General features: G+C 44.0%; 1 protein-coding gene across 1 annotated transcript in view; it reads left to right on the top strand.

Moving 5' to 3' along the window:
* The window catches only part of PARVA (parvin alpha), a 181,791-nt gene that overhangs the window by 131,016 nt on the left and 38,484 nt on the right, over positions 1 to 12,291 (top strand). The window contains exons 6-7 of the mRNA XM_027115356.1: positions 2,039 to 2,179; positions 9,967 to 10,082. Coding sequence (XP_026971157.1) covers positions 2,039 to 2,179; positions 9,967 to 10,082 — 257 coding nt within the window. The remainder of the gene's footprint in view (positions 1 to 2,038; positions 2,180 to 9,966; positions 10,083 to 12,291) is intronic.

Below are 12,291 nucleotides of genomic sequence, written 5' to 3'. Positions count from 1 at the left end.
CTGTTTGTTTGTTCTTTAATTATTCTAGGTGTTTGTTCTTTAATTCTTCCAGGTCTTTGTTAAACATTTCTTGCATCTTCTCGATCTTTGCCTCCATTCTGTTTCCAAGGTCCTGGATCATCTTCACTAACATTATTCTGAATTCTTTTTTTGAAAGGTTGCCTATCACCACTTCATTTAGTTGTTTTTATGGGGTTTTATCTTGTTCCTTCATCTGGTACATAGTCCTCTGCCTTTTCATTTTGTCTGTCTTTCTGTGAATGTGGTTTTTGTTCCACAGGCTGCAGGATTGTAGTTCTTCTTGCTTCTGCTGTGTGCCCTCTGCTCATGAGGCTATCTAAGAGGCTTGTGCAAGCTTCCTGATGGAAGGGACTGGTGGTGGGTAGAGCTGGGTGTTCCTCTGGTGGGCAGAGCTCAGTAAAACTTTAATCTGCTTTTCTGCTGATGGGTGGGGCTGAGTTCCCTCCCTGTTGGTTGTTTGGCCTGAGGCAATCCAGCACTGGAGGCTACAGGCTCTTTGGTGGAGCAAATGGCGGACTCTGGGAGGGCTCACACCAAGGAGTACTTCCCAGAACTTCTGCTTCCAGTGTCCTTGTCCTCACGGTGAGCCACAGCCACCCCCCACCTCTGCAGGAGACCCTCCAACACTAGCAGGTAGGTCCGGTTCAGTCTCCTATGGGGTCACTGCTCCTTCACCTGGGTCCCGATGCACACACTACTTTGTGTGTGCCCTCCAAGAGTGGAGTCTCTGTTTCCCCCAGTCTTGTCAAAGTCCTGCAATCAAATCCCACTAGCCTTCAAAGTCTGATTCTCTGGGAATGCCTCCTCCCGTTGCCGGACCCCCAGGTTGGGAAGCCTGCCATGGGGCTCAGAACCTTCACTGCATTGGGTGGACTTCTGTGGTATAAATTGTTCTCCAGTTTGTGAGTCACCCACCCAGCGGTTATGAGATTTGATTTTATTGTGATTGCACCCCTCCTACCATCTCATTGTGGCTTCTCCTTTGTCTTTGGATGTCGGGTATTTTTTTGGTGAGGTCCAGTGTCTTCCTGTCAATGATTGTTCAGCAGTTAGTTATGATTGCAGTGCTCTCTCAAGAAGGAGTGAGTGCATGTCCTTCTTCTCTGCCATCTTGAACCAATCCAGAACCATTGATTTTAAAACATACCAGTATAAGTACCACTCAAAGAGAAAAAAGTACTTCAATTAAACTATAACCCAATGTTTTCTTATTGCTTAGAATTTTTATGTTCTACTTTTTGAAATTGCTCTTGTAGGTTCTTTTTAAATTTATTTTATTGAAGTATAGTTTATTTACAATGTTGTGTTAATTTCTGCTGTACAGCATCTTGTAGGCTTTTTGAGACATGGAAGTGGCAACACTATGAAGAGCTATGACCAAGTTCACACACATGGAAGCAGTGATAACTCTTATACCTTCCACCTGGCTGTTGGTAGTTGTAGGATGCCATCAATTTTAAGACACAGCCTGATTTCAGGGATGTTAAAATGTGAAAAGTGTGTACATTAGAACTAGTGAAGTAGGACTCATCAAATTAGTTACCTTCCAGGTGGGTTTAAGAGGAAAGAAGGTTCTTAAGACATAAATATGATTCAACAGGACACATATTGTACTACAGGAGTGTTCAAAACACCTTGGATAAGGACTTGACCGCTGCCCAGGCAAGCACGAAGGTGTTCCAGTCAGGGCACAGGAATGTCTCTGGAGAAGACAGAGGTGAAAAGAAGAGGGAAAACCTCAGAATGAGGAAAAAGAGCTCAAATATGACAAGCTGGGTTAAATGCCCTCCTTCTATGATCCTGGGATCTTATAATTTGGGGCTTCAAGACACAATCACAAGGTTTTCACAGTACATACTGGCACCACCAGTGCCACCACCAGACATGGAGGGGAGAGCAGCGTCCCTCACCTACTAGGTGCTCAGTATGGTGAGTGAGTGAGTGAATGTGTGAGTGCGTGGGTTAGGTCTGTCTGTGGCAAAGGTAACAGCTGTTCTCTTTTCCCTTGTCACCCTAGAGAAACTTGAGAGTGAGAAGCTGAACGTCGCTGAGGTCACCCAGTCAGAGATTGCCCAGAAGCAAAAGCTGCAGACTGTCCTGGAGAAGATCAATGAAACCCTGAAACTTCCTCCCAGGAGCATCAAGTGGAATGTAGACAGTGAGTTTTGCAAAGGAAATGGGACTGTTACATGACACCTGTGGTTCCTACCGTGGAGTTTCCCCAGGAAGCTGCATCATAAGCTGGGAGGCCCCAGATGGGTGCAAACTCATTTATCTCTGAGCGAGATATGCCTTTCCTTAGAAAGGAAGCTCATCATCCACATCTAAGGAAAGCTGAGAAAAACAGCAAAATGTCAAAATCTAGTGAGCCTTTTCCGTAAAAGGCTGTCTGTAGGAACCTCATGTGAGATTGGTGGAGAAGGAAGCTCCTATTCATTGAGCTACTTCTGAGTCTCAGCACAACCTTTTGAAAAAGCTCCTGTCTCCAGCTTGTTGAAGCTCTGGGAAGTGGGGATGCCCAGTTCAGGCAGCTGAGAAGCGGGGAGCAAGGACTTGGGTCTGTTCCAGTGCCCACGCCCTTCCTCTCACCCCCTTACTGCCCAGAGGGAGCAAAGATATGGCTAAGAGCATAGGCAATGGAATAGGATTTTAAAATTCAGGTTTTCGTGCTAGTATAGCTCAAGGATCTCAGAAAGTATAAACCGTTCATTCTTTTGCTGCCTCAAGGGCCTGGCTAATATGGACTTAATTGAGTCCATATCAGAGTCAACATGGAATCAGCAGATTTGGGTGAATCCAGTAGCAACAACCTGTTTCCCATCGGGAGCCCAAAGTTGTTTTGTTCCTTGTAATAGATAAAAGTATGAATTTAGATTAATGAAATGACTGAGATTGTGTTTCCTGCCTTTAAGCATTAAGGGGTTGAGTATTAGATCTTATTGCATCTGATGTATACAGCTTAAAATGGACATCTTCCCCACCACCACCACCAAAAAAAAACACCTTTCAGACTTGGGAAAGAAAAGGGAATCTTCAGCTTTCCAAGTTAGAGACCCAGCAGCTGCCAATGGCAATCTCTTCAGCAGGTTCCTAACACCCGCCGTTGGAGGCGAGACGCCAAGCACCTCCTTCAGCACAATGACACCTTTGCTTGCACAGCGTGAAAAGCTGCCTCTAGCAGCACGCTGGGAACAGGGCATCCTCTGTGGAGCAGAGGAGACACCTGAGGGCGGGAGGAGGGGAGGCCACGGCTCTGGGCCCTAGATGCTGCCCCGTGTCCCAGGAATGCTAATAGTGTTCAGCGGGGGAGGGGAAAAGGGGCTGATCACTAGTTGGGGAAATGTATCTGCATTCTGGAAGTCCATAATAGTAATAAGCGTTAAAGTCCTCTGATGGTGACCTCTGCTTAATTTTGTTTGATCCTGTTTCCCACTCCCTTGAGTACAGACCATCTCTATATACCACTCCAAAACAAAACCCCTTTTATCTTTCTTTTTTTTTGGGGGGGGGTTTTTTTTTTTTTTTTGCCGTATGCGGGCCTCTCGCTGTTGTGGCCTCTCCCGTTGCGGAGCACAGGCTCCGGACGCGCAGGCCCAGCGGCCATGGCTCACGGGCCCAGCCGCTCCGCGGCATGTGGGATCTTCCCGGACCAGGGCACGAACCCGTGTCCCCTGCATCGGCAGGCGGACTCTCCACCACTGCGCCACCAGGGAAGCCCCTTTCTTTTTTTTAATTGAAGTATAGTTGATTTACCATCTAATGTGTTAATTTCTGCTGTACAGCAAAGTGACTCAGTTATACATATATACACATTCTTTTAAAAATTCTTTTCTATTATGGTTCATCACAGGATATTGAATATAGTTCCCTGTGCTATACAGTAAGACCTTGTTTCAAAACACCTTTTCATTTATCGTGGAACCCAGTTTGGGAAATAGGAAGAACGGAATTGTTTTATTTTGTTTGTTTTTAGATAACAGAAATTTATTTGCTCAGAGTCCTGGAAGCCACAATTATGAGATGAAGGTGTTGGTAGGTTGCTTCCTTCTGAGGGCTGCAAGGGAAGGATCTGTTACAGGCCTCTCTCCTTAGCTCTCAGAGGGCTAATTTCTTGCTGTATTTCTTCACATCATCTTCCTTCTGTGCATGTCTCTGTGTCCAAATTTTCCCTTTTTTATAAGGACACTTGTCATATTGGATTAGGGGCTCAGCCTACTCCAATATGACCTCATCTTAACTAATCACGTCCTCAATGATTTTACAAATACGGTCACATTCAGAGGGACTGGAGGTTAGGACTTCAACATATGAATTTGAGGCTGGGGGTCGCATATCAACCCATAACATCTGATTGGTCTCCCACTTACCTCTCCAGCCACACATATACTTCATGCTTTCTCACCTCTCTTCGTCATCCATACACTGGCCTCATTTAAATGGGCCACAATATTCCCACCTTTCTAGAACCATTTCTGGAAGATATTTCCTTGATCTGAAACATTCTTCATCCCATCTTCCCCACCCCCAAACCATTTTGCCTGCCTTAAGAATGGAGTTTTTTAAAGCCACTTCAGAACCATTGTCTTCAGTGGCTTTGAATGATTTGTTTTGGGTTTGCATTCACTTTCATTTCTTATGGGGAAATGTGTAGGAGTAAAATAATCACCTGTATTACCACTCTCATCTGGCTGTTTTCATTTTTTGTAATTACCATCCACATCAATGCATATTTTTTCATATTTTTACTTGATGAAGGTATATACAAACTCACTTTGTCTTAATGTTACATCATACACATCTTCTATATTCACATGTGGTCTTTGTAGTTATATATATATATATTTTTTTTTATATTTTTTTTTTTTTTTTGGGTTGGCGGGCCTCTCACTGTCGTGGCCTCTCTCGTTGCGGAGCACAGGCTCCGGACGCGCAGGCTCAGCGGCCATGGCTCACGGGCCCAGACGCTCCGTGGCATGTGGGATCTTCCCGGACCGGGGCATGAACCCATGTCCCCTGCATCGGCAGGCGGACTCTCAACCACTGCGCCACCAGGGAAGCCCTGTAGTTATAATTTTTGATAGCTGCTCTATTTCCTGGGGTAGATATTCCATAGTTAACTTAAACCCTATGCTGACATTGATCCTTTTAGGATGTTTTTCCGCTTATTGCTAATATCAGACAGGGCCAAGTTAAATGTTATGTTGTGACTCCTTTTGCTTCTCTTGAATTACTCTCGTCAGATAGATTTTTAGAACTGAGGGGAATTACTAGGTCAGAGGGAATAATTATCTCAGTGGCCAGCTCCCCGCGATGTCTCAGGGCTTCAGGCAGCAGTGGTTTCTGTGATAAGGAATGCAGCAGGCGCAACTCCAGGGCAGGCTCCGACACCTCCTCTCTTGGTTATCTTCCCTGGCTGTTTCTGGGGACATCATGTCATCTTTCCACTCAGGAAAAGGGTGGCAGGGACAGCTGCTGAGTTCCCAACGTCCTTGATCCAGGGTTTTAGGGAGTTCTTCCTTTTCTATTTTTTTTTATTAGCAACAATAATTTTCATTATTGAAAACTTAGAAAATACAGATCAATTAAAAGAGATTTAAATAACATCTAACATATTTATAGTGCTTGTATGCCTTGTACTAATCTAAATATTTTACATATTTTGAATCTTGCAATCTTCATTCAACCATCTGAGGTAAGAACTTTACTGTCCCCATTTTACAGATGGGAAAGTCAAGGCATAGAGAGGTTAAGAAACAGTGAGTGTAAGCTTCCTAAGAGCAAGGTTTTTTGTCTCTTTACTGCTGTATCCCTAAAACCTGGAAAAGTGACTGGCAATATTAAGCACAATACTATTTGCTAAAGAAGTGTCATTGTCCAATGTCACATGGGGTTGGGGGAAGTGGGGAGTGGTGGAGCCAGGAATGAGACCCAGAGAGTCTGGCTGCAGAGCCTGTGTACTAAGCCCACACATACTGCCCTCATGAGCTGCCTATCAGATATAGGCATTGTCAGCCTTATGGTGTGTTCCTTCAGGTCATGTGTGTGTGTGTGTGTGTGTGTGTGTGTGTGTGTGTGTGTAAGAAATAAATATATCAGTAAATGAATAAAATGTGTGTATATACTTATATACAAAGTATATTTTCTTATTTTTACGAAGATGGTATCAACCTGTATATGTTATTTAGAAGATGTATAGCTTTACAGATCATCCTTCTATATGTCACTTTTAATATTCTATGACATAGATTGGGTATATCATAATTTACTTAACTAATGAAAAATTTTAAGATTTTTTCCCATTTTTTCACTAATATCAATACAGCCTGATGAGTTCTTTCTGCTCATAGACATAATTACTTCTTAAGGATGAATACCTAGGAGTGGTAGTTTAGGGCCAAAGAATATGTACATTTTAAGGTCATATCACATATTGTCAAATTGCCTCCCCCCAAATTGTACCAGTTTCTGTTTCTACCACAATTCAAGTTTGGAGGACTGCTTCTAACTCAACAGCTCCTTTGAAATAGTCTCCCAGCACTGGAGTGACCCTCTTGGCACAGTGGCTGCAGGGCCCAGTTTATACAGCAGAGTCTTGGCTTCTCAACCCTGCTGTCATTCTGCATGTTTTCATCCTGACTGGAGTGCAGGAGCACAGTGGCCCTGGGTTCTGCCTGGCATCAGGGAGAAGGCTCCCAGGAGATGTGCTGAGAGATGGCAATGATGAGAGTGCCCAGACATGCAAAGGTAGTTAGAAGTTTTCTTAACTGAAAAGATAACATGTTTTTATTCGAAAGAAACATTTGAAACAGGAAAAAAAAATCTTTCAACTATAGCATAACTATTTTTTTTTTTAACTTTCCAAGTCTTGGCCACAAGTACGTTTGTGTGTGTGTGTGTGCGCGCGCACGCGCACATGTTTGTGTATGTATATTTATATGTATATATATACAAATATGTGTATTTATATATGCATAAATCCATGAAAGTATATATTTACATTATTTCTAGTTCTCTTTAACATTATATTATTAATATTTATAGCTACATTGTCTTAATGATTTTCAGCACATGCAAACTATTTCATTATGTGAATGTACCATAATTTATTAAAGCAGTGACTATTAAACCATGCTTGGCCCAACCTAGGGATCTGCAAGGAAAAACTCAGGCATCATTGAGGAGAAGAGAAGCAGCTGTGGGCGGGCTGTAGTTAGGACAAAGGGACCAGAGCAGTTGCACTGTTTTTTATCAGGTTTGCCTAATGGTTTTTAGAACAAAGGATTTCTCTTCTTAATTTTTAAAAATTTGAAAACCACTGGTCAACCATCATCTTTCATTTGGATATATGTGTTTCAGATTTTTTTTAAGGATAATATATTACACAATAATTAACATCTTTTTTTTTCTTTTCCACTATGGTTTATTACAGGATATCAAATATAGTTCCCTGTGCTATACAGCAGGACTTTGTTGTTTATCCATTCTATATATAATAATTTGCATATGCTAATCCAAAACTCCCAATCCATCCCTCCCCCACCCAACCTCCCCCTTGGCAACCACAAGTCTGTTCTCTAAGTCTGTGAGTCTGTTTCTGTTTCGTAGATAAGTTCATTTGTGTCATATTTTAGATACCACATATAAGTAATATTGTATGGTATTCATCTTTCTCTTTCTGACTTCACTTAGTATGACAATCTCTAGGTCCAGCCATGTTGCTGCAAATGGCATTATTTCATTCTTTTTTACGGATGAGTAGTATTCCATTTTGTGTGTGTGTGTGTGTGTATGTACACACACACACACACACACACACACTATATCTTCTTTATCCATTCATCTATTGTTACACATTTAGGTTGTTTCTATGTCTTGACTATTGTATATAGTGCTGCTGTGAATATAGGGGTGCATGTATCTTTTCAAATTATAGTTTTATCCGGATATATGCCCAGGAATGGGATTGCAGGATCATATGGGCACTCCATATTTAGGTTTTTGAGGAACCTCCATACTGTTCTCCATAGTGACAGCACCAATTTACATTCCCACCAACGGTGTAGGAGGGTTCCCTTTTCTCCACACACTCTCCAGCATTTATTAATTAACATCTTTTTATACGTAGCATGTATGTCTGTGAGAGAGGGATAGAGAAAGAAACTGTGTAATTATTTCTCTTGAAAAAATACCCAGGAGGACAGAGCACTCACTGAAAGAGTCTAACATCTGTATGGTGCCTACAACAAAGCTCTACTTTGCTTACGAAGACAGTCAAGGTAACATACAGTGTCCCCAGTGTGTGAGAACAACCTTTCTGACCACTGCTTTTCCAGCATTATGTTTTGTCGTTAAAGGGGAGAGGTAGCAAATATTCTTACAACCCTCAGTGACGGGACTGATGCAGTGGCAGTTCTGAACAGAAGAGCAAACCCGGTTTTTGCCTCTGTCCATCATGTCAGTGGGTCAGTCCATGCCAGGTGCCTTTTTTGAGGCTATAACTGTGGGTGATACTTAGTTGGCAAAGCCCAAAAGCCCAGAAGTAAACACTTCTTCTGTAAGCCTATGAGTTAGGAGCCGCTCATCTGCTATTTGATGGTGGCATTGAGCTGCTCTTCATAGTCAGTGGAAAACCTTCTTTGAAGCAGCAGTGATAACAGGAAACTCTAGTGAGTCCCCAAGGGTTGTCTGGATCAGTTCCTTTTCTTGGTGATTTCTCAAAGCTTCTGTTAGAGTGGATTCATCGATCCCAGGGCAGACAGAATGACACCCTAATAATGGGCCCAGTTCATGCTAACTACACAAAATGGACAATTTTTTGCTCTTTCCTTAAATGCCCCCTGTAATGAGAGCCATAACGCTGGTAGGACTGTGAAGGCAGGTAAAGTATCTGGGGACTCTTCCCTTTTATGAAAGAAAGGGGAGAAAGTTGACAGTAATTGCCTAGATGCCAGGTACTTTCTCATAAGTGATAATAGAAAATATCAATCATTCCTAGGCATTGCTATGTACTAGGAGCTTTGCCAACATTATGTCTGGAAATTCTTACTCCCCATATTTCTGCATAGGTACTGTTATCCCCATGTGTGAGGTTGAACAGACTGAGGCTCAGGGACCTTAAGTGGCCTACCTAAGGTCATATACTCAGTAAATAAATGGTAGAGTTGTCAAGTCAGAACTCAAGCTCCCGTTGGCCAACACTGTGTGTGCCTGTTACATCACAGTCTTTTTCTCCTCTCATCTACTGAGGAAACTACAACTCAGTAGTTGCCCAGCCTTCTCCAGCATAAATGACCTAAATGATCTGGCACACAGCTCAGCTATAGAAGCCACCTGGGTCACGAACATCCCCTCCCAGCTACTGCCCAGAGGGCATTGCCTGCACTGACTATATATGGCACTCAAGAGAGCAACAAAGTCCTTTAGATGTCTCTCATGCCTTCCTCCAGGTGTCTTAAAGCCCTGAACAAAGGGAGGGATCCAGTGTCCTGACTCAGTGTCCATTGATTGAGGGCCTGCTTTGTGTAGAGCCTTGGGACAAGGGTAGTGGTGATAACCTACAGAGTTCACAGTCAGATGGGAAGGGAGAGGGGGTTCAGCAGACAAGGTTATCAGCACAGAGTGAACAAGAACATGGGGGTGGCAGAGGGCTGACCTGAACTCAGAATTCAGCTGTTGTCAGGGTCCCGATGGGAACCTTGGATTAGAGTGGAGAAGCACAACTTTGCCGTCCAGCAATAACATGATCTAGGAAGCAGATCCACGGGACCTGGCTGAGAACCGAGGGGTCCCAGCGTGAGGCCCGTGATGACCAAGCGTGTCCCCTGACCCATAGGGGTGGGATGAAAGGGGCATTGGGTGTGGTACTGCCACACTCTGGAGATCTGCGTATATCTGCCGAGAACCTAGAAGAAGATTCTCTAATTTATAAATCATCTTTTATTTCAGCTGTTCACGCCAAGAGCCTGGTAGCCATCTTGCATCTGCTGGTTGCTCTGTCCCAGTATTTCCGGGCACCAATCCGACTCCCAGATCATGTTTCCATCCAAGTGGTTGTGGTTCAGGTAAGTTAGAAACCACTAAAAACATCTGCACCCTTAAAGGGGTGCAGGGGCTAAGCTCCTGTGAGAGCCAAGGCACACTGGGTAGCTCGCTAGAAGGAACGCTGAATGAATGCTGAGTGTGTCTGGGTGTGCCAGATGCTGGGAGGCATGTGAGTGAGCTTTCTGATGCATGTGGGCTTATCCCTGATATGTGTGCAAAGGGTGGAAGAGCGTGTGCTTCTGTCTGGGACAGGCTTGTGTGGGACGTGTGCCTGGGGTTTACATGCTTTCCTCGGGAGGGTGCCTGTGTAATGTATATCTGAGAGTGTGTTGTATGTATTTGTGAGGTCTTTTTTTTTTTTAACATCTTTATTGGGGTATAATTGTTTTACAATGGTGTGTTAGTTTCTGCTTTATAACAAAGTGAATCAGTTATACATATACATATGTTCCCATATCTCTTCCCTCTTGCGTCTCCCTCCCTCCCACCCTCCCTATCCCACCCCTCCAGGCGGTCACAAAGCACCGAGCCGATATCCCTGTGCTATGTGGCTGCTTCCCACTAGCTATCTACCTTACGTTTGGTAGTGTATATATGTCCATGCCTCTCTCTCGCTTTGTCACAGCTCACCCTTCCCCCTCCCCATCCTCAAGTCTGTTCTCCAGTAGGTCTGTGTCTTTATTCCTGTCTTACCCCTAGGTTCTTCATGACATTTTTTTTCTTACATTCCATATATATGTGTTAGCATACGGTATTTGTCTTTCTCCTTCTGACTTACTTCACTCTGTATGACAGACTCTAGGTCCATCCACCTCATTACAAATAGCTCAATTTCGTCTCTTTTTATGGCTGAGTAATATTCCATTGTATATATGTGCCACATCTTCTTTATCCATTCATCCGATGATGGGCACTTAGGTTGTTTCCATCTCCGGGCTATTGTAAATAGAGCTGCAATGAACATTTTGGTACATGACTCTTTTTGAATTTTGGTTTTCTCAGGGTATATGCCCAGTAGTGGGATTGCTGGGTCATATGGTATTTTATTTGTAGTTTTTTAAGGAACCTCCATACTGTTCTCCATAGTGGCTGAACCAATTCACATTCCCACCAGCAGTGCAGGTCTGTGTAGTAGGATCGGGAGGCTGTATCCCTGTGTGTGTGTGTGTCCTGCCAGCCAGCGAGAATCTTTTTTTTTTTTTTTTAAATAATGCAGCCTCGTGCTCCAGTGTCTACAGTATGGAGCCCCATAAGTGGGATCATGGGGTCATAAGCCTGTGGATTTTAAATGTTGGTAGAGTTGTCGATTGTTTGGGCTGCCTTGTTTATTTATTTACTTATTTATGGCTGCACTGGGTCTTCATTGCTGCACGTGGGCTTTCTCTAGTTGTGGTGAGCGGGGGCTACTCTTCATTGCAGTGCATGGGCTTCTCATTGCAGTGGCTTCTCTTTCTGCAGAGCACGGGCTCTAGAGCGCAGGCTCAGTAGTTGTGGTGCACAGGCTTATTTGCTCCGTGGCATGTGGGATCTTCCCGGACCAGGGCTCAAACCCATGTCCCCTGCACTGGCAGGCGGATTCTTAACCACTGCGCCACCAGGGAAGCCCAAGAATCATTTTTTGGTTAAACAAACAATGCACAGTTATTGAGAAGAGGCAAGTATCTGTGCATGTGTACGTGTGTGTATTTGAGAGAGACCCTGACAGGCCGTGCCTGTGTTGAGGGCACTGCCGATTTTCACCTGCCCAGAGAAGCACAGCTGGTATCTCAAGTCATTTTTTCCAGATTGTTGGATGGAATTTCCATTCACACATGGCTGTGTGATTTCCACAATGAGGGGATGCTCGCTCCCTGTGACTATCTCATTCTGCTCCTAACCCCATTAGATACTCAAATTCAATTTTATTTTCCAACTTTACGCCCGTGAGCAAAAGGTCGTCATTTTGTTGGCTTCTGTTCTTTTCCAAATAAACATGCTACAAGGGAGAACGTCCCTTATGAGCAGCTCCCTGGCTATCCAAGGTTATCTAGGGTTCTGTCTGGCAACTCTGCCATCCCTTGGTGAGGAAGAGCCTGGAGGGCAGGTAGGCTTTGCCTGAGAGGTGAGGCGAGGCCAGGCCAGCTTCCAGGACAGAAGGGCTGAGCTTTCAGGGATCAGAAGTGAATGGGGGAGGGGAGGAGGACATGGGGGCGCTGCTCAGCCAATGCCCTAATGAAAAAGTATTTCTTC

The sequence above is a fragment of the Aethalodelphis obliquidens genome, unplaced genomic scaffold, assembly GCF_003676395.1.
Source record: "Aethalodelphis obliquidens isolate GAN/ISIS:26980383/991018 unplaced genomic scaffold, ASM367639v1 scaffold14, whole genome shotgun sequence".
Lineage (NCBI taxonomy): Eukaryota > Metazoa > Chordata > Mammalia > Artiodactyla > Delphinidae > Aethalodelphis > Aethalodelphis obliquidens.
The sequence above is the reverse complement of the archived record's forward strand: the minus strand, read 5'-3'. Positions and strand labels throughout refer to the sequence as shown.